This window comes from Dendrobates tinctorius, unplaced genomic scaffold (assembly GCF_039654945.1).
Source record: "Dendrobates tinctorius isolate UK_male_01 unplaced genomic scaffold, ASM3965494v1 ptg000251l, whole genome shotgun sequence".
NCBI classification, from domain to species: Eukaryota; Metazoa; Chordata; class Amphibia; order Anura; family Dendrobatidae; genus Dendrobates; species Dendrobates tinctorius.
In genome coordinates, this window is record NW_027361918.1 from 3,229,141 (window position 1) to 3,252,507 (window position 23,367).

A 23,367-nucleotide genomic window follows, 5' to 3' on the forward strand; every position below is an offset into this window, starting at 1 on the left:
TCTCCCAGCAGTCTCCTCTCATCACCCAGAATCCTCCAGAGAATACTGTATAATCTCCCAGCAGTCTCCTCTCATCACCCAGAATCCTCCAGTGTATACTGTATAATCTCCCAGCAGTCTCCGCTCATCACCCAGAATCCTCCAGTGTATACTGTATAATCTCCCAGCAGTCTCCTCTCATCACCCAGAATCCTCCAGTGTATACTATATAATCTCCCAGCAGTCTCCTCTCCTCACCCAGAATCTTCCAGTGTATTCTGTATAATCTTCCAGCAGTCTCCGCTCATCACCCAGAATCCTCCAGTGTACACTGTATCATCTCCCAGCAGTCTCCTCTCATCACCCTGAATCCTCCAGTATATACTGTATAATCTCCCAGCAGTCTCCTCTCATCACCCAGAATCCTCCAGTGTATACTGTATAATCTCCCAGCAGTCTCCTCTCATCACCCAGAATCCTCCAGTGTATACTGTATAATCTTCCAGCAGTCTCCTCTCATCACCCAGAATCCTCCAGTGAACACTATATAATCTCCCAGCAGTCTCCTCTCATCACCCAGAATCCTCCAGTGTATACTGTATAATCTCCCAGCAGTCTCCGCTCATCACCCAGAATCCTCCAGTGAACACTGTATAATCTCCCAGCAGTCTCCTCTCATCACCCAGAATCCTCCAGTGTATACTGTATAATCTCCCAGCAGTCTCCTCTCATCACCCAGAATCCTCCAGTGTACACTGTATAATCTCCCAGAAGTCTCCTCTCATCACCCAGAATCCTCCAGTGTATACTGTATAATCTTCCAGCAGTCTCCGCTCATCACCCAGAATCCTCCAGTGTGTACTGTATAATCTCCCAGCAGTCTCCTCTCATCACACAGAATCCTCCAGTGTACACTGTATAATCTCCCAGCAGTCTCCGCTCATCACCCAGAATCCTCCAGTGTATACTGTATAATCTCCCAGCAGTCTCCACTCATCACCCAGAATCCTCCAGTGTACACTGTATAATCTCCCAGCAGTCTCCGCTCATCATGCAGAATCCTCCAGTGTATACTGTATAATCTCCCAGCAGGCTCCTCTCATCATCCAGAATCCTCCAGTGTACACTGTATAATCTCCCAGCAGGCTCCTCTCATCATCCAGAATCCTCCAGTGTACACTGTATAATCTCCCAGCAGTCTCGTCTCATCATCCAGAATCCTCCAGTGTACACTGTATAATCTCCCAGCAGTCTCCGCTCATCACCCAGAATCCTCCAGTGTACACTGTATAATCTCCCAGCAGGCTCCTCTCATCATCCAGAATCCTCCAGTGTACACTGTATAATCTCCCAGCAGTCTCCTCTCATCATCCAGAATCCTCCAGTGTACACTGTATAATCTCCCAGCAGTCTCCGCTCATCACCCAGAATCCTCCAGTGTACACTGTATAATCTCCCAGAAGTCTCCTCTCATCACACAGAATCCTCCAGTGTACACTGTATAATCTCCCAGAAGTCTCCGCTCATCACCCAGAATCCTCCAGTGTATACTGTATAATCTCCCAGCAGGCTCCTCTCATCATCCAGAATCCTCCAGTGTACACTGTATAATCTCCCAGCAGTCTCCTCTCATCATCCAGAATCCTCCAGTGTACACTGTATAATCTCCCAGCAGTCTCCGCTCATCACCCAGAATCCTCCAGTGTACACTGTATAATCTCCCAGAAGTCTCCTCTCATCACACAGAATCCTCCAGTGTACACTGTATAATCTCCCAGCAGTCTCCTCTCATCATCCAGAATCCTCCAGTGTACACTGTATAATCTCCCAGCAGTCTCCGCTCATCACCCAGAATCCTCCAGTGTACACTGTATAATCTCCCAGAAGTCTCCTCTCATCACACAGAATCCTCCAGTGTATACTGTATAATCTCCCAGAAGTCTCCTCTCATCACACAGAATCCTCCAGTGTATACTGTATAATCTCCCAGCAGTCTCCGCTCATCATGCAGAATCCTCCAGTGTATACTGTATAATCTCCCAGAAGTCTCCTCTCATCATCCAGAATCCTCCAGTGTATACTGAATAATCTCCCAGCAGTCTCCTCTCATCATCCAGAATCCTCCAGTGTACACTGTATAATCTCCCAGAAGTCTCCTCTCCTCACCCAGAATCCTCCAGTGTATACTGTACAATCTCCCAGCAGTCTCCTCTCATCACCCAGAATCCTCCAGTGTATACTGAATAATCTCCCAGCAGTCTCCTCTCATCATCCAGAATCCTCCAGTGTATACTGTATAATCTCCCAGCAGTCTCCTCTCATCATGCAGAATCCTCCAGTGTATACTGTATAATCTCCCAGAAGTCTCCTCTCATCATCCAGAATCCTCCAGTGTATACTGAATAATCTCCCAGCAGTCTCCTCTCATCATCCAGAATCCTCCAGTGTACACTGTATAATCTCCCAGAAGTCTCCTCTCATCACCCAGAATCCTCCAGTGTATACTGTATAATCTCCCAGCAGTCTCCTCTCATCACCCAGAATCCTCCAGTGTATACTGAATAATCTCCCAGCAGTCTCCTCTCATCATCCAGAATCCTCCAGTGTATACTGTATAATCTCCCAGCAGTCTCCTCTCATCATCCAGAATCCTCCAGTGTATACTGTATAATCTCCCAGCAGTCTCCTCTCATCATGCAGAATCCTCCAGTGTATACTGTATAATCTCCCAGCAGTCTCCTCTCATCATCCAGAATCCTCCAGTGTACACTGTATAATCTCCCAGCAGTCTCCGCTCATCACCCAGAATCCTCCAGTGTACACTGTATAATCTCCCAGAAGTCTCCTCTCATCACACAGAATCCTCCAGTGTATACTGTATAATCTCCCAGCAGTCTCCGCTCATCATGCAGAATCCTCCAGTGTATACTGTATAATCTCCCAGAAGTCTCCTCTCATCATCCAGAATCCTCCAGTGTATACTGAATAATCTCCCAGCAGTCTCCTCTCATCATCCAGAATCCTCCAGTGTACACTGTATAATCTCCCAGAAGTCTCCTCTCATCACCCAGAATCCTCCAGTGTATACTGAATAATCTCCCAGCAGTCTCCTCTCATCACCCAGAATCCTCCAGTGTATACTGTATAATCTCCCAGCAGTCTCCTCTCATCATCCAGAATCCTCCAGTGTATACTGTATAATCTCCCAGCAGTCTCCTCTCATCATGCAGAATCCTCCAGTGTATACTGTATAATCTCCCAGCAGTCTCCTCTCATCACCCAGAATCCTCCAGTGTATACTGTATAATCTCCCAGCAGTCTCCTCTCATCACCCAGAATCCTCCAGTGTACACTGTATGATCTCCCAGCAGTCTCCACTCATCATCCAGAATCCTCCAGTGTATACTGTATAATCTCCCAGCAGTCTCCTCTCATCATCCAGAATCCTCCAGTGTATACTGAATAATCTCCCAGCAGTCTCCTCTCATCATCCAGAATCCTCCAGTGTACACTGTATAATCTCCCAGAAGTCTCCTCTCATCACCCAGAATCCTCCAGTGTATACTGAATAATCTCCCAGCAGTCTCCTCTCATGATCCAGAATCCCCCAGTGTATACTGTATAATCTCCCAGCAGTCTCCTCTCATCATCCAGAATCCTCCAGTGTATACTGTATAATCTCCCAGCAGTCTCCTCTCATCACCCAGAATTCTCCAGTGTATACTGTATAATCTCCCAGCAGTCTCCTCTCATCACCCAGAATCCTCCAGTGTATACTGTATAATCTCCCAGCGGTCTCCTCTCATCACCCAGAATCCTCCAGTGTATACTGTATAATCTCCCAGCAGTCTCCTCTCATCATCCAGAATCCTCCAGTGTATACTGAATAATCTCCCAGCAGTCTCCTCTCATGATCCAGAATCCTCCAGTGTATACTGTATAATCTCCCAGCAGTCTCCTCTCATCACCCAGAATTCTCCAGTGTATACTGTATAATCTCCCAGCAGTCTCCTCTCATCACCCAGAATTCTCCAGTGTATACTGTATAATCTCCCAGCAGTCTCCTCTCATCACCCAGAATCCTCCAGTGTATACTGTATAATCTCCCAGCGGTCTCCTCTCATCACCCAGAATCCTCCAGTGTATACTGTATAATCTCCCAGCAGTCTCCTCTCATCATCCAGAATCCTCCAGTGTATACTGAATAATCTCCCAGCAGTCTCCTCTCATGATCCAGAATCCTCCAGTGTATACTGTATAATCTCCCAGCAGTCTCCTCTCATCACCCAGAATCCTCCAGTGTATACTGTATAATCTCCCAGCAGTCTCCTCTCATCACCCAGAATTCTCCAGTGTATACTGTATAATCTCCCAGCAGTCTCCTCTCATCACCCAGAATCCTCCAGTGTATACTGTATAATCTCCCAGCGGTCTCCTCTCATCACCCAGAATCCTCCAGTGTATACTGTATAATCTCCCAGCAGTCTCCTCTCATCATCCAGAATCCTCCAGTGTATACTGAATAATCTCCCAGCAGTCTCCTCTCATGATCCAGAATCCTCCAGTGTATACTGAATAATCTCCCAGCAGTCTCCTCTCATCACCCAGAATTCTCCAGTGTATACTGTATAATCTCCCAGCAGTCTCCTCTCATCACCCAGAATCCTCCAGTGTATACTGTATAATCTCCCAGCGGTCTCCTCTCATCACCCAGAATCCTCCAGTGTATACTGTATAATCTCCCAGCAGTCTCCTCTCATCATCCAGAATCCTCCAGTGTATACTGAATAATCTCCCAGCAGTCTCCTCTCATCATCCAGAATCCTCCAGTGTATACTGTATAATCTCCCAGCAGTCTCCACTCATCATCCAGAATCCTCCAGTGTATACTGTATAATCTCCCAGCAGTCTCCTCTCATCATCCAGAATCCTCCAGTGTATACTGAATAATCTCCCAGCAGTCTCCTCTCATCATCCAGAATCCTCCAGTGTACACTGTATAATCTCCCAGAAGTCTCCTCTCATCACCCAGAATCCTCCAGTGTATACTGAATAATCTCCCAGCAGTCTCCTCTCATGATCCAGAATCCCCCAGTGTATACTGTATAATCTCCCAGCAGTCTCCTCTCATCACCCAGAATTCTCCAGTGTATACTGTATAATCTCCCAGCAGTCTCCTCTCATCATGCAGAATCCTCCAGTGTATACTGTATAATCTCCCAGAAGTCTCCTCTCATCACACAGAATCCTCCAGTGTTTACTGTATAATCTCCCAGCAGTCTCCTCTCATCACCCAGAATCCTCCAGTGTACACTGTATGATCTCCCAGCAGTCTCCACTCATCATCCAGAATCCTCCAGTGTATACTGTATAATCTCCCAGCAGTCTCCTCTCATCATCCAGAATCCTCCAGTGTATACTGAATAATCTCCCAGCAGTCTCCTCTCATCATCCAGAATCCTCCAGTGTACACTGTATAATCTCCCAGAAGTCTCCTCTCATCACCCAGAATCCTCCAGTGTATACTGAATAATCTCCCAGCAGTCTCCTCTCATGATCCAGAATCCCCCAGTGTATACTGTATAATCTCCCAGCAGTCTCCTCTCATCATCCAGAATCCTCCAGTGTATACTGTATAATCTCCCAGCAGTCTCCTCTCATCACCCAGAATTCTCCAGTGTATACTGTATAATCTCCCAGCAGTCTCCTCTCATCACCCAGAATCCTCCAGTGTATACTGTATAATCTCCCAGCGGTCTCCTCTCATCACCCAGAATCCTCCAGTGTATACTGTATAATCTCCCAGCAGTCTCCTCCCATCCCCCAGAATCCTCCAGTGTATACTGTATAATCTCCCAGCAGTCTCCTCTCCTCTCATCACCCAGAATCCTCCAGTGTACACTGTATAATCTCCCAGTAGTCTCCTCTCATCCCCCAGAATCCTCCAGTGTATACTGTATAATCTCCCAGCAGTCTCCTCTCCTCTCATCACCCAGAATCCTCCAGTGTATACTGTATAATCTCCCAGCAGTCTCCTCTCATCACCCAGAATCCTCCAGCGTATACTGTATATTCTCCCAGCAGTCTCCTCTCATCACCCAGAATCCTCCAGTGTATACTGTATAATCTCCCAGCAGTCTCCTCTCATCCCCCAGAATCCTCCAGTGTACACTGTATAATCTCCCAGCAGTCTCCTCTCATCACCCAGAATCCTCCAGTGTACACTGTATAATCTCCCAGCAGTCTCCTCTCATCACCCAGAATCCTCCAGTGTGTACTGTATAATCTCCCAGCAGTCTCCTCTCATCACCCAGAATCCTCCAGTGTATACTGTATAATCTCCCAGCAGTCTCCTCTCATCCCCCAGAATCCTCCAGTGTACACTGTATAATCTCCCAGCAGTCTCCTCTCATCACCCAGAATCCTCCAGTGTACACTGTATAATCTCCCAGCAGTCTCCTCTCATCACCCAGAATCCTCCAGTGTGTACTGTATAATCTCCCAGCAGTCTCCTCTCATCACCCAGAATCCTCCAGTGTACACTGTATAATCTCCCAGCAGTCTCCTCTCATCACCCAGAATCCTCCAGTGTACACTGTATAATCTCCCAGCAGTCTCCTCTCATCACCCAGAATCCTCCAGTGTATACTGTATAATCTCCCAGCAGTCTCCTCTCATCACCCAGAATCCTCCAGTGTATACTGTATAATCTCCCAGCAGTCTCCTCTCATCACCCAGAATCCTTCAGTGTATACTGTATAATCTCCCAGCAGTCTCCTCTCATCACCCAGAATCCTCCAGTGTATACTGTATAATCTCCCAGCAGTCTCCTCTCATCACGCAGAATCCTCCAGTGTATACTGTATAATCTCCCAGCAGTCTCCTCTCATCACCCAGAATCCTCCAGTGTACACTGTATAATCACCCAGCAGTCTCCTCTCATCCCCCAGAATCCTCCAGTGTATACTGTATAATCTCCCAGCAGTCACCTCTCATCCCCCAGAATCCTCCAGTGTATACTGTATAATCTCCCAGCAGTCTCCTCTCATCACCCAGAATCCTCCAGTGTACACTGTATAATCTCCCAGCAGTCTCCTCTCATCACCCAGAATCCTCCAGTGTACACTGTATAATCTCCCAGCAGTCTCCTCTCATCACCCAGAATCCTCCAGTGTACACTGTACAATCTCCCAGCAGTCTCCTCTCATCACCCAGAATCCTCCAGTGTACACTGTATAATCTCCCAGCAGTCTCCTCTCATCACCCAGAATCCTCCAGTGTACACTGTACAATCTCCCAGCAGTCTCCTCTCATCACCCAGAATCCTCCAGTGTACACTGTATAATCTCCCAGCAGTCTCCTCTCATCACCCAGAATCCTCCAGTGTACACTGTATAATCTCCCAGCAGTCTCCTCTCATCACCCAGAATCCTCCAGTGTACACTGTATAATCTCCCAGCAGTCTCCTCTCATCACCCAGAATCCTCCAGTGTGTACTGTATAATCTCCCAGCAGTCTCCTCTCATCACCCAGAATCCTCCAGTGTACACTGTATAATCTCCCAGCAGTCTCCTCTCATCACCCAGAATCCTCCAGTGTGTACTGTATAATCTCCCAGCAGTCTCCTCTCATCACCCAGAATCCTCCAGTGTATACTGTATAATCTCCCAGCAGTCTCCTCTCATCCCCCAGAATCCTCCAGTGTACACTGTATAATCTCCCAGCAGTCTCCTCTCATCACCCAGAATCCTCCAGTGTACACTGTATAATCTCCCAGCAGTCTCCTCTCATCACCCAGAATCCTCCAGTGTGTACTGTATAATCTCCCAGCAGTCTCCTCTCATCACCCAGAATCCTCCAGTGTACACTGTATAATCTCCCAGCAGTCTCCTCTCATCACCCAGAATCCTCCAGTGTACACTGTATAATCTCCCAGCAGTCTCCTCTCATCACCCAGAATCCTCCAGTGTATACTGTATAATCTCCCAGCAGTCTCCTCTCATCACCCAGAATCCTCCAGTGTATACTGTATAATCTCCCAGCAGTCTCCTCTCATCACCCAGAATCCTTCAGTGTATACTGTATAATCTCCCAGCAGTCTCCTCTCATCACCCAGAATCCTCCAGTGTATACTGTATAATCTCCCAGCAGTCTCCTCTCATCACGCAGAATCCTCCAGTGTATACTGTATAATCTCCCAGCAGTCACCTCTCATCCCCCAGAATCCTCCAGTGTATACTGTATAATCTCCCAGCAGTCTCCTCTCATCACCCAGAAGCCTCCAGTGTATACTGTATAATCTCCCAGCAGTCTCCTCTCATCACCCAGAATCCTCCAGTGTATACTGTATAATCTCCCAGCAGTCTCCTCTCATCACCCAGAATCCTCCAGTGTATACTGTATAATCTCCCAGCAGTCTCCTCTCCTCACACAGAATCCTCCAGTGTATACTGTATAATCTCCCAGCAGTCACCTCTCATCCCCCAGAATCCTCCAGTGTATACTGTATAATCTCCCAGCAGTCTCCTCTCATCACCCAGAATCCTCCAGTGTATACTGTATAATCTCCCAGCAGTCTCCTCTCCTCACACAGAATCCTCCAGTGTATACTGTATAATCTCCCAGCAGTCTCCTCTCATCACCCAGAAGCCTCCAGTGTACACTGTATAATCTCCCAGCAGTCACCTCTCATCCCCCAGAATCCTCCAGTGTATACTGTATAATCTCCCAGCAGTCACCTCTCATCCCCCAGAATCCTCCAGTGTATACTGTATAATCTCCCAGCAGTCTCCTCTCATCACCCAGAAGCCTCCAGTGTACACTGTATAATCTCCCAGCAGTCTCCTCTCATCACCCAGAATCCTCCAGTGTATACTGTATAATCACCCAGCAGTCTCCTCTCATCCCCCAGAATCCTCCAGTGTACACTGTATAATCTCCCAGCAGTCTCCTCTCCTCACCCAGAATCCTCCAGTGTATACTGTATAATCACCCAGCAGTCTCCTCTCATCCCCCAGAATCCTCCAGTGTACACTGTATAATCACCCAGCAGTCTCCTCTCATCCCCCAGAATCCTCCAGTGTATACTGTATAATCTCCCAGCAGTCACCTCTCCTCACCCAGAATCCTCCAGTGTATACTGTATAATCTCCCAGCAGTCTCCTCTCATCACCCAGAAGCCTCCAGTGTATACTGTATAATCTCCCAGCAGTCTCCTCTCCTCACACAGAATCCTCCAGTGTATACTGTATAATCTCCCAGCAGTCACCTCTCATCCCCCAGAATCCTCCAGTGTATACTGTATAATCTCCCAGCAGTCTCCTCTCATCACCCAGAATCCTCCAGTGTATACTGTATAATCTCCCAGCAGTCTCCTCTCATCACCCAGAATCCTCCAGTGTATACTGTATAATCTCCCAGCAGTCTCCTCTCATCCCCCAGAATCCTCCAGTGTATACTGTATAATCTCCCAGCAGTCTCCTCTCATCACCCAGAATCCTCCAGTGTATACTGTATAATCTCCCAGCAGTCTCCTCTCATCCCCCAGAATCCTCCAGTGTATACTGTATAATCTCCCAGCAGTCTCCTCTCATCACCCAGAATCCTCCAGTGTATACTGTATAATCTCCCAGCAGTCTCCTCTCATCACCCAGAATCCCCCAGTGTATACTGTATAATCTCCCAGCAGTCTCCTCTCATCACCCAGAATCCTCCAGTGTATACTGTATAATCTCCCAGCAGTCACCTCTCATCCCCCAGAATCCTCCAGTGTATACTGTATAATCTCCCAGCAGTCTCCTCTCATCACCCAGAAGCCTCCAGTGTATACTGTATAATCTCCCAGCAGTCACCTCTCATCCCCCAGAATCCTCCAGTGTATACTGTATAATCTCCCAGCAGTCACCTCTCATCCCCCAGAATCCTCCAGTGTATACTGTATAATCTCCCAGCAGTCTCCTCTCATCACCCAGAAGCCTCCAGTGTATACTGTATAATCTCCCAGCAGTCTCCTCTCATCCCCCAGAATCCTCCAGTGTATACTGTATAATCTCCCAGCAGTCTCCTCTCATCACCCAGAATCCTCCAGTGTACACTGTATAATCTCCCAGCAGTCTCCTCTCATCACCCAGAAGCCTCCAGTGTATACTGTATAATCTCCCAGCAGTCTCCTCTCATCACCCAGAATCCTCCAGTGTATACTGTATAATCTCCCAGCAGTCTCCTCTCATCACCCAGAATCCTCCAGTGTATACTGTATAATCACCCAGCAGTCTCCTCTCATCCCCCAGAATCCTCCAGTGTACACTGTATAATCTCCCAGCAGTCTCCTCTCATCCCCCAGAATCCTCCAGTGTACACTGTATAATCTCCCAGCAGTCTCCTCTCATCACCCAGAATCCTCCAGTGTATACTGTATAATCTCCCAGCAGTCTCCTCTCATCACCCAGAAGCCTCCAGTGTATACTGTATAATCTCCCAGCAGTCTCCTCTCATCACCCAGAATCCTCCAGTGTACACTGTATAATCTCCCAGCAGTCTCCTCTCATCACCCAGAATCCTCCAGTGTATACTGTATAATCACCCAGCAGTCTCCTCTCATCCCCCAGAATCCTCCAGTGTATACTGTATAATCTCCCAGCAGTCACCTCTCATCACCCAGAATCCTCCAGTGTATACTGTATAATCTCCCAGCAGTCTCCTCTCATCACCCAGAATCCTCCAGTGTATACTGTATAATCTCCCAGCAGTCTCCTCTCATCACCCAGAATCCTCCAGTGTATACTGTATAATCTCCCAGCAGTCTCCTCTCATCCCCCAGAATCCTCCAGTGTATACTGTATAATCTCCCAGCAGTCTCCTCTCATCACCCAGAATCCTCCAGTGTATACTGTATAATCTCCCAGCAGTCTCCTCTCATCCCCCAGAATCCTCCAGTGTATACTGTATAATCTCCCAGCAGTCTCCTCTCATCACCCAGAATCCTCCAGTGTATACTGTATAATCTCCCAGCAGTCTCCTCTCATCACCCAGAATCCCCCAGTGTATACTGTATAATCTCCCAGCAGTCTCCTCTCATCACCCAGAATCCTCCAGTGTATACTGTATAATCTCCCAGCAGTCACCTCTCATCCCCCAGAATCCTCCAGTGTATACTGTATAATCTCCCAGCAGTCTCCTCTCATCACCCAGAAGCCTCCAGTGTATACTGTATAATCTCCCAGCAGTCACCTCTCATCCCCCAGAATCCTCCAGTGTATACTGTATAATCTCCCAGCAGTCACCTCTCATCCCCCAGAATCCTCCAGTGTATACTGTATAATCTCCCAGCAGTCTCCTCTCATCACCCAGAAGCCTCCAGTGTATACTGTATAATCTCCCAGCAGTCTCCTCTCATCCCCCAGAATCCTCCAGTGTATACTGTATAATCTCCCAGCAGTCTCCTCTCATCACCCAGAATCCTCCAGTGTACACTGTATAATCTCCCAGCAGTCTCCTCTCATCACCCAGAAGCCTCCAGTGTATACTGTATAATCTCCCAGCAGTCTCCTCTCATCACCCAGAATCCTCCAGTGTACACTGTATAATCTCCCAGCAGTCTCCTCTCATCACCCAGAATCCTCCAGTGTATACTGTATAATCTCCCAGCAGTCTCCTCTCATCCCCCAGAATCCTCCAGTGTATACTGTATAATCTCCCAGCAGTCACCTCTCATCCCCCAGAATCCTCCAGTGTTTACTGTATAATCTCCCAGCAGTCTCCTCTCATCACCCAGAATCCTCCAGTGTACACTGTATAATCTCCCAGCAGTCTCCTCTCATCACCCAGAATCCTCCAGTGTACACTGTATAATCTCCCAGCAGTCTCCTCTCATCACCCAGAATCCTCCAGTGTACACTGTATAATCTCCCAGCAGTCTCCTCTCATCACCCAGAATCCCCCAGTGTATACTGTGTAATCTCCCAGCAGTCTCCTCTCATCACCCAGAATCCCCCAGTGTATACTGTACAATCTCCCAGCAGTCTCCTCTCATCACCCAGAATCCTCCAGTGTACACTGTATAATCTCCCAGCAGTCTCCTCTCATCACCCAGAATCCCCCAGTGTATACTGTATAATCTCCCAGCAGTCTCCTCTCATCACCCAGAATCCCCCAGTGTATACTGTACAATCTCCCAGCAGTCTCCTCTCATCACCCAGAATCCTCCAGTGTACACTGTATAATCTCCCAGCAGTCTCCTCTCATCACCCAGAATCCTCCAGTGTACACTGTATAATCTCCCAGCAGTCTCCTCTCATCACCCAGAATCCTCCAGTGTACACTGTACAATCTCCCAGCAGTCTCCTCTCATCACCCGGAATCCTCCAGTGTACACTGTACAATCTCCCAGCAGTCTCCTCTCATCACCCAGAATCCTCCAGTGTATACTGTATAATCTCCCAGCAGTCTCCTCTCATCACCCAGAATCCTCCAGTGTACACTGTACAATCTCCCAGCAGTCTCCTCTCATCACCCAGAATCCTCCAGTGTACACTGTATAATCTCCCAGCAGTCTCCTCTCATCACCCAGAATCCTCCAGTGTACACTGTACAATCTCCCAGCAGTCTCCTCTCATCACCCAGAATCCTCCAGTGTACACTGTATAATCTCCCAGCAGTCTCCTCTCATCACCCAGAATCCTCCAGTGTATACTGTATAATCTCCCAGCAGTCTCCTCTCATCACCCAGAATCCTCCAGTGTATACTGTACAATCTCCCAGCAGTCTCCTCTCATCACCCAGAATCCTCCAGTGTACACTGTATAATCTCCCAGCAGTCTCCTCTCATCACCCAGAATCCTCCAGTGTACACTGTATAATCTCCCAGCAGTCTCCTCTCATCACCCAGAATCCTCCAGTGTACACTGTACAATCTCCCAGCAGTCTCCTCTCATCACCCAGAATCCTCCAGTGTATACTGTATAATCTCCCAGCAGTCTCCTCTCATCACCCAGAATCCTCCAGTGTACACTGTACAATCTCCCAGCAGTCTCCTCTCATCACCCAGAATCCTCCAGTGTACACTGTATAATCTCCCAGCAGTCTCCTCTCATCACCCAGAATCCTCCAGTGTATACTGTATAATCTCCCAGCAGTCTCCTCTCATCACCCAGAATCCTCCAGTGTACACTGTATAATCTCCCAGCAGTCTCCTCTCATCACCCAGAATCCTCCAGTGTACACTGTACAATCTCCCAGCAGTCTCCTCTCATCACCCAGAATCCTCCAGTGTACACTGTATAATCTCCCAGCAGTCTCCTCTCATCACCCAGAATCCCCCAGTGTACACTGTATAATCTCCCAGCAGTCTCCTCTCATCACCCAGAATCCCCCAGTGTATACTGTATAATCTCCCAGCAGTCTCCTCTCATTACCCAGAATCCCCCAGTGTACACTGTATAATCTCCCAGCAGTCTCCTCTCATCACCCAGAATCCTCCAGTGTATACTGTATAATCTCCCAGCAGTCTCCTCTCATCACCCAGAATCCTCCAGAGTATACTGTATAATCTCCCAGCAGTCTCCTCTCATTACCCAGAATCCCCCAGTGTACACTGTATAATCTCCCAGCAGTCTCCTCTCATTACCCAGAATCCCCCAGTGTACACTGTATAATCTCCCAGCAGTCTCCTCTCATCACCCAGAATCCTCCAGTGTATACTGTATAATCTCCCAGCAGTCTCCTCTCATTACCCAGAATCCTCCAGTGTACACTGTATAATCTCCCAGCAGTCACCTCTCATCACCCAGAATCCTCCAGTGTATACTGTATAATCTCCCAGCAGCCTCCTCTCATCACCCAGAATCCTCCAGTGTACACTGTATAATCTCCCAGCAGTCTCCTCTCATCACCCAGAATCCTCCAGTGTATACTGTATAATCTCCCAGCAGCCTCCTCTCATCACCCAGAATCCTCCAGTGTATACTGTATAATCTCCCAGCAGTCTCCTCTCATCACCCAGAATCCTCCAGTGTATACTGTATAATCTCCCAGCAGTCTCCTCTAATCCCCCAGAATCCTCCAGTGTACACTGTATAATCTCCCAGCAGTCTCCTCTCATCACCCAGAATCCTCCAGTGTATACTGTATAATCTCCCAGCAGTCTCCTCTCATCACCCAGAATCCTCCAGTGTATACTGTATAATCTCCCAGCAGTCTCCTCTCATCACTCAGAATCCTCCAGTGTATACTGTATAATCTCCCAGCAGTCTCCTCTAATCCCCCAGAATCCTCCAGTGTACACTGTATAATCTCCCAGCAGTCTCCTCTCATCACCCAGAATCCTCCAGTGTATACTGTATAATCTCCCAGCAGTCTCCTCTAATCCCCCAGAATCCTCCAGTGTACACTGTATAATCTCCCAGCAGTCTCCTCTCATCACCCAGAATCCTCCAGTGTATACTGTATAATCTCCCAGCAGTCTCCTCTCATCACCCAGAATCCTCCAGTGTATACTGTATAATCTCCCAGCAGTCTCCTCTCATCACTCAGAATCCTCCAGTGTACACTGTATAATCTCCCAGCAGTCTCCTCTCATCACCCAGAATCCTCCAGTGTATACTGTATAATCTCCCAGCAGTCTCCTCTCATCACCCAGAATCCTCCAGTGTACACTGTATAATCTCCCAGCAGTCTCCTCTCATCACCCAGAATCCTCCAGTGTATACTGTATAATCTCACAGCAGTCTCCTCTCATCACCCAGAATCCTCCAGTGTATACTGTATAATCTCCCAGCAGTTTCCTCTCATCACCCAGAATCCTCCAGTGTACACTGTATAATCTCCCAGCAGTCTCCTCTCATCACCCAGAATCCTCCAGTGTATACTGTATAATCTCCCAGCAGTCTCCTCTCCTCACCCAGAATCCTCCAGTGTATACTGTATAATCTCACAGCAGTCACCTCTCATCACCCAGAATCCTCCAGTGTATACTGTATAATCTCCCAGCAGTCTCCTCTCATCATCCAGAATCCTCCAGTGTACACTGTATAATCTCCCAGCAGTCTCCTCTCATCACCCAGAATCCTCCAGTGTATACTGTATAATCTCCCAGCAGTCTCCTCTCATCATCCAGAATCCTCCAGTGTACACTGTATAATCTCCCAGCAGTCTCCTCTCATCACCCAGAATCCTCCAGTGTACACTGTATAATCTCCCAGCAGTCTCCTCTCATCACCCAGAATCCTCCAGTGTATACTGTATAATCTCCCAGCAGTCTCCTCTCATCACCCGGAATCCTCCAGTGTATACTGTATAATCTCCCAGCAGTCTCCTCTCATCACCCAGAATCCTCCAGTGTATACTGTATAATCTCACAGCAGTCACCTCTCATCACCCAGAATCCTCCAGTGTATACTGTATAATCTCCCAGCAGTCTCCTCTCATCATCCAGAATCCTCCAGTGTACACTGTATAATCTCCCAGCAGTCTCCTCTCATCACCCAGAATCCTCCAGTGTATACTGTATAATCTCCCAGCAGTCTCCTCTCATCACCCAGAATCCTCCAGTGTATACTGTATAATCTCCCAGCAGTCTCCTCTCATCACCCAGAATCCTCCAGTGTACACTGTATAATCTCCCAGCAGTCTCCTCTCATCACCCAGAATCCTCCAGTGTATACTGTATAATCTCCCAGCAGTCTCCTCTCATCACCCAGAATCCTCCAGTGTATACTGTATAATCTCCCAGCAGTCTCCTCTCATCATCCAGAATCCTCCAGTGTACACTGTATAATCTCCCAGCAGTCTCCTCTCATCACCCAGAATCCTCCAGTGTATACTGTATAATCTCCCAGCAGTCTCCTCTCATCACCCAGAATCCTCCAGTGTATACTGTATAATCTCCCAGCAGTCTCCTCTCATCACCCAGAATCCTCCAGTGTATACTGTATAATCTCACAGCAGTCACCTCTCATCACCCAGAATCCTCCAGTGTATACTGTATAATCTCCCAGCAGTCTCCTCTCATCATCCAGAATCCTCCAGTGTACACTGTATAATCTCCCAGCAGTCTCCTCTCATCACCCAGAATCCTCCAGTGTATACTGTATAATCTCCCAGCAGTCTCCTCTCATCACCCAGAATCCTCCAGTGTATACTGTATAATCTCCCAGCAGTCTCCTCTCATCACCCAGAATCCTCCAGTGTACACTGTATAATCTCCCAGCAGTCTCCTCTCATCACCCAGAATCCTCCAGTGTACACTGTATAATCTCCCAGCAGTCTCCTCTCATCACCCAGAATCCTCCAGTGTACACTGTATAATCTCCCAGCAGTCTCCTCTCATCACCCAGAATCCTCCAGTGTACACTGTATAATCTCCCAGCAGTCTCCTCTCATCACCCAGAATCCTCCAGTGTACACTGTATAATCTCCCAGCAGTCTCCTCTCATCACCCAGAATCCTCCAGTGTACACTGTATAATCTCCCAGCAGTCTCCTCTCATCACCCAGAATCCTCCAGTGTATACTGTATAATCTCCCAGCAGTCTCCTCTCATCACCCAGAATCCTCCAGTGTATACTGTATAATCTCCCAGCAGTCTCCTCTCATCACCCAGAATCCTCCAGTGTATACTGTATAATCTCCCAGCAGTCTCCTCTCATCACCCAGAATCCTCCAGTGTATACTGTATAATCTCCCAGCAGTCTCCTCTCATCACCCAGAATCCTCCAGTGTATACTGTATAATCTCCCAGCAGTCTCCTCTCATCACCCAGAATCCTCCAGTGTATACTGTATAACCTCCCAGCAGTCTCCTCTCATCACCCAGAATCCTCCAGTGTATACTGTATAATCTCCCAGCAGTCTCCTCTCATCACCCAGAATCCCCCAGTGTACACTGTATAATCTCCCAGCAGTCACCTCTCCAGTCAGCAGCTCTGTGATCTCGGTGGTGAGATCTAGGATCTTCTTCTCAGGCATCGGGGAGTGTGGGGCTTCTGTGATGGGGCTCTCATTGCTGCTCCCTCCTCCGGATACATGGAGATGGATGATGGGAGTCACACAGTCACCTGATGTCTTCTTCTCTATTGTGTAATCCTGTATAAGGAGAGATGATGATGAATATTACACATAAGGAAACATAAGACAGTTGATGTGTTGTCTCTGCAGCTGCCCATCCATCTCAATAGTTGAGCTCATGTGGCCCCGACTACCTGGTTTACTCCTCGCTGTTTGGGAGGTCCGAGGACCCTCGTAGTTGGAGATCGAGAGTCAACACAAAGTTGCTGCTGGTGGTTTGGTGGTGGTGCTGTCTGGGCAGCTCTGTCAGCAGTGTGCTGGAGACAGCAGTGAGGGTGAAGATAGAAAGATACAGGCAGACGGTGATACCGGAGACTCTTCTATGGAATCCTCCTCGGATATAGAAGCCAAGGTGGAATCAGGAACAAAACCTGGTAACTTCTCAGAGAATAACGGGAAACCCTCTGAAAGACATCCTGTTACCTATACTAATAATAGATGTTCTTTGCCAAAACGTCTTCTCCAGGTTCGTTTCGTCCAATTTGGAAGATCAATGTAAACGACTGCACATTAGATGTAGAGATTTTCTCGAGGGCCCGGGAGGTCAGGACTATATGATATTTATGTCAGGACTGTATGGGAGGAACACATTATCCCTGTCTATATGAATTACATGAAGGAGTGAGGAGGAGACATTACTTTGTTACTTGCGGTGGAGTTGGATTCTGCCGGTTGAGCACTCCGAATAGGGGGTGGATCCAGGAACGTGATCACTGGAGGGTTTTGTTTTCCTTACCGTGAATTTAGAGGCATGAAGCAGGTAGTTTCGGATATCAAAAGGTTTTTAACAAAAAGTAAAAAGAATGGAAATATTTTATAAAAACACATAAGTAACTACAGAACCTACTGAGGTCGCTCAGATCCTTGCAGTTTAGGTTCAGAGATGCCAGATCTGCTAGATGGTTAGAGAGGCAAGGAGCAAAATATAACCATGATCATTAGGTGTCAAAGAGCTGCGATGGCAACCGGAGCCGAGCAAAGACAAAATCAGAAGTCAGTAGAAGGGTTTAAAGGAAATTATAATATTAGGAAAATTAGCATAAGTCTGCATAACAGAGCCATAGCAACTGTTAACTCTTGTCATGAATATGCACGCAAACACAGCTCTGCTACATTTCCTTGGCATGTGACTTCCATGCTTCAGTTACCATCCCTCTTCGTGCAAGCTGCAGCTCTGCTTCTCTACCTGCCTGCATGTAGTTCTATCTCCCTCTTCTTTCCCCCTCCCTCAGGAATGTGTGTGATTCTCCTCACCCCTCCCTCCTGTGTACAGCTGCTAAACTGAAAGTAAAACATGGATTTTTGTGATAACTCACCGTAAAATCCTTTTCTCTGAGACGCTCATTGAATCATAGAATCATAGAATCATAGAATCGTAGAGTTGGAAGGGACCTCCTGGGCCACCTGGTCCAACCCCCTGCTCAAAGCAGGATTCGCTAAATCATCCCAGTCAGATGTCTGTCCAGCCTCTGTTTGAAGACTTCCATTGAAGGAGAACTCACCACTTCTCGTGGCAGCCTGTTCCACTCATTGATCACTCTAACTGTCAAAAAGTTTTTTCTAATATCTAATCTGTGTCTCCTCCCATTCAGTTTCATCCCATTGCTTCTAGTCTTTCCTTGTGCAAATGAGAATAAAGTTGATCCTTCTACAATGTGACAGCCCTTTAGATATTTGTAGACAGCTATTAAGTCTCCTCTCAGTCTTCTCTTTTGCAAACTAAACATTCCCAAATCCTGCAACCTTTCCTCATAAGACAGGGTTTGCAGACCGGTCACCATTCTGGTCGCTCTTTTCTGAACTTGCTCCAGTTTGTTGATGTCTTTTTTAAAATGTGGTGCGGGGGACACAGATACTGTAGGTGTGTGCTACTGCCGCTTGGAGGCTGACACTAAGTAAAAAAAAAAAGAGGTTAGCTCCTCCGCCGTATACACCCTCGCCCCGATTGCGGGTGGAAACCAGTTTGTTGCAAAAGCAGTAGGAGGTCAAACAAAAATCAGACAACATCAACCATAATACAGATAACAACATGTCTAGAAAATAGCCACCCTAGCTTCATACCAAAAGCATATTAATTAAATAAACAGAAGCCACTTGGCTAAAAGGGTGGGTGCTGTGTCCCCCACTGAGCGCCTCGGAGAAAAGGATTTTACGGTGAGTTATCACAAAAATCCATGTTTCTCCTTCGCCTCATTGGGGGACACAGGTACTGTGGGACGTCCTAAAGCAGTCCCTGGGTGGGAAGTTGACTCACCGATCCAAGCTACATGCACCTCTTGTCTAAAGGTGCGCCACTGCTGCTTGGAGAATCCTTCTATCCAGGCTCGCATCCACCGAAGCCTGAGTACATTGTAATGTTTAGTAAACGTGTGTAGGCTTGACCAGGTTGCTGCCTTGCAAACCTGTTCCGCCGAAGCCTGGTGTCGAAGCGCCCAAGAGGCGCCCACTGCCAGAGTAGAGTGTGCTCTGATCCCTGCTGGAATCGGCACGCCCCTGACTCGGCAGGATTCCTGAATAACTGAACAAATCCATCTGGCTATGGTCGATTTTGAGGCCGCGAGTCCCTTCCTGCGACCCACAGGGAGCACAAACAGCGCGTCTGACTGACGAAAGGGTGCCGTCCGCGACACGTACCTCCTGAGAGAACTCACCAGGTCCAACGTATGAAGAGCCTTTTCCACACGGTGCTGGACAGAAAGAGGGCAAGACAATATCCTCATTAATATGAAACGAGGAAACGACCTTTGGTAAAAAAGAGGGAGCTGGTCTAAGAACCACCTTGTCTTTGTAAAAGGTCAGGAACTGGGCTTGGCAAGATAACGCTGCCAGCGCCGAGACCCTCCTGATCGATGTTATAGCTACCAGAAACACCACCTTCCAGGAAAGGTATGACAAAGAGACATCCTGCAGCGGCTCAAATGGAGCTTCCTACAGAACACTTAGGACCAGGTTAAGGTCCCAGGCGTCCAAATGTGCCTTATAGGGAGGTAACAAGTGGGAGACCCCCTGGATGAATGTCTTAACCTGCAAGTTGGTAGCAATCCTGCGCTGAAAGAGGACGGATAAAGCCGATATCTGTCTTCTGAGAGAACTGGGAGCCAGGCCTCAGTCTAAACCAGACTGGAGAAACGCCAAGGTATTAGGGATGCAAAGAAAACCTTCCAGGTGTGGTGGTAAACTCGTGCCGAGGTAGGCTTTCGGGCGCTAACCATCGTAGCAACCACCTTGCGCCCAAACCCCGCCTGTGTCAGAATCCAGGATTCAACGGCCAAGCCGTCAAACACAGGGCCCTTGAGTTCAGGTGGCAGATCGGCCCTTGAGACAGTAGAACTGGACGCTATGGCAGGCGCCATGGCACGTCGACGAGCAGCTGCACTAGATCTGCGTACCACGCCCGACGAGGCCAGTCTGGGGCCAGCAGAATCACTGGCACCCCCTCTGCCTTGATTTTCTTGATGACCCTCGGAAGCAGAGGCAGCGGGGGAAACAGGTATGGGAGGCGAAACTGATTCCATGACAGAACCAGCGCATCCACGGCGATTGCCTGCGGGTCCCGGGACCGCGCGACGAACATGGCGTTCACTCTGGACGCCATCAGATCCACATCCGGAGTTCCCCACTGTTGGCAAATCTGCTGAAACACCTCTGGGTGAAGTGACCATTCTCAGGACGCAAGCCCCTGCCGGCTGAGAAAGTCTGCCGCCCAGTTCTCTACCACCGGGATGTGGACCGCCGATATCAGCGAGTAGTTCCTCTCGGCCCAGCGAAGCACGTGCCCTACTTCGCGCATGGTTTCCCTGCTGCGGTTGCCCCCCTGGCGATTTATGTAAGCCACCACCGTGGCGTTATCCGACTGAATCCGGACGGGGCGGCCTACTAGAAGGTGATGGAATTGATGCAGAGTCAGCCGGATCGTCCGCATCTCCAACAAATTGATCGGAAGGGTTGCCTCCTGCAGAGACCACCGTCCCTGGGTTGTGTGGTGGGGAAAAACCGCTCCCCAGCCGAAAAGGCTGGCGTCGGTTGTGACCACCAGCCACTGATCTGGGGGGAAGGGTGTTATGATTGAGTCACCGTAGGAGGCAAAAACAGAAATGCTAGCTAAGTCCTGAAAACCAGAGAAGTTGGCAACTATCAGATTGCAGACCCCTGAACCTATCAACACAACTAGCAGTAGCCGTGGGGGGTTCCTACGATGACCTAGACCCCTCGATCACAGCCGGAGAGATACATAGGCCTAAAGAAGGAAAGGGGAAATCTAACTGCCCCAGAGCAGACCCCAAAGCAATAGGCAGCCCCCCACATATAATGACGGTGAAGCAAGATGAAAACACTTACACAGACAGAAAGACAGGCTGAGCAAAGACGGGGCCCAAAAACTACCTAGATAGGAAGGCTGCTGTCTGCAATCTGCCAAAACCCTATCAGAGACAAAAGCCAACAAGCTGATATAAAAATGGCCCTGAAGCAACTAAGCTTCAAAAACTAAATCAGCACTCAGGTACCTTCAGAAGACAGAGCTCACGGAACACTGCACACTCCTGCAGGGAGTGGCAGAATCCAAAAAGCAAGAAAAACAAAAACAAATCTTAGATGCAAAAGGCAAAACAGAAAACTTAGCTTTAGGAGAGCAGGAATCAGATTGGTGTCCAAGAGTCCACAGAGAAATCACCCGCAGGGCAGCAAGGGCGTAGGCTGCCTTAAATCCAGTCAGTGACTCCACTCAGCCAATCGTCTTCATTAGTCCCAGGTGTCTGATAATCAGGCTCACTACCTTCCTTCACTAGAATAGGGAGTTCACCAGGCCTCAGTGACGGAGGGGAAAATGAACTCACAACAGAAGGGTTTCCCCTGAAGCAGGGAGGAACTGATTGTCCACCACTCTAGTGACTGCCTGACCTGAGAGGACAACCGGCACCGATGTTCGAGCGTGAGTGAGTTCTTGTCCCAGGCTGACAAGAAGGCGTGCTGCAGGGGATCAAGATGAAACTGGGCGAACGGGATCGCTTCCATCGCTGCCACCATTTTCCCCAGAATCCTCATGCCGAAACGGATGGTGTGCAGGACTGGTTGGGGCAGCACTCGCACCCCCTGCCGGAGGGCTAGGGCCTTGTCTCGAGGGAGACTTACCAACCCTCGGCAAGTGTCGAAGGTCATCCCTAAAAAGGAAATTCTCTGAGCTGGAACAATGGATGACTTCTTCACATTGACCAACCATCCTAAGCAGGCAAGAGTATCTAGCGTAATGCTGACACTTTCCTCGCATGCCTGCCTTGAAGGGGCTTTGACCAAGAGGTCTTCTAAGTAGGGGAATACTACTATGCCCCGGGAGTGCAGGATGGCCATGGGGACTGCCATGACCTTTGTGAACACTCTGGGGGCCGTGGCTAGCCCGAAGGGCAGCGCTGCAAACTGAAAATGTAGACAGTTGATGACGAAGCGTAGAAACCTTTGATGCAGAGGGAAAATGGGGGTATGCAGATAGGCGTTCTGGATATCGATAGAGGCCAAATACTCTCCCTGCCTCATTGCCGCTATGACTGAACGGAGAGATTCCACCCGAAAATGTCTGATCCTGATAAATCTGTTTAGGAACTTTAGATCCAAAACGGGCCTGACCATCCTGTCCTTTTTGGGAACTGCGAACAGGTTGGAATAGAAGCCCTGCGTCTTTTCGTTTTCCGCTACTGGAATGATAACTTCGTTGCGAGAGAGCGAATCGATGGCTTCTAGTAGCGCCCTTGCCCGGGTATCCACTTTGCGAAGCCGGGAAAGAAAAAAATCGTCTTGGGGTACCTGACAAATTCTATCTTGTACCCTGTGGACACCAGCTCTCTCACCTATGCGTCGTGTGTGAAATTGAGCCAGGCGTGGTGAAACCGGAGTAGGCGGCCGCCTAGCCCGCTGGTGCCGCCTGACAAACGCGCCGAGTCATTTGGCTGAAGATCTTTGGGAGCTGGATCCCCTCGACCTAGACTGGTTAGCACTCATACTCCCCAATGGGTTGGCTCTATATGAGACCTGTCGGTCCCTATTGCGATTGGGACGCCCTGATGCGGCAGAGTTGGCCGCTGTCGTCCACCCGGGGTTGCGAAAGGTCCGAAATCGCGCCTGCAACTGGTGACGAAACGGCGGCTTGGCCTTTTGCTGAGGAAGAAAGCCGCTCTTGCCTCCTGTGGAGTCGGAGATGAGCTGATCTAGCCTCTCTCCGAACAGGCGGCCACACTGGTAAGGTAGCACTGTCAAGGACTTTTTTGAGGCTGAATCAGCCCGCCATGTCCTTAACCATAGCGCTCTCCTAATGGAGATTGCATTTGCGGCTGCAAGTG

At 48.6% G+C, this 23,367-nt stretch overlaps 1 protein-coding gene across 1 annotated transcript in view; it reads right to left on the reverse strand.

The window, feature by feature from the left end:
- LOC141065427 (uncharacterized) overlaps window positions 1-23,367 on the reverse strand; it is a 120,333-nt gene that overhangs the window by 58,882 nt on the left and 38,084 nt on the right. Inside the window, exon 3 of the mRNA XM_073557921.1 lies at window positions 16,880-17,056. Coding sequence (XP_073414022.1) covers window positions 16,880-17,056 — 177 coding nt within the window. The remainder of the gene's footprint in view (window positions 1-16,879; window positions 17,057-23,367) is intronic.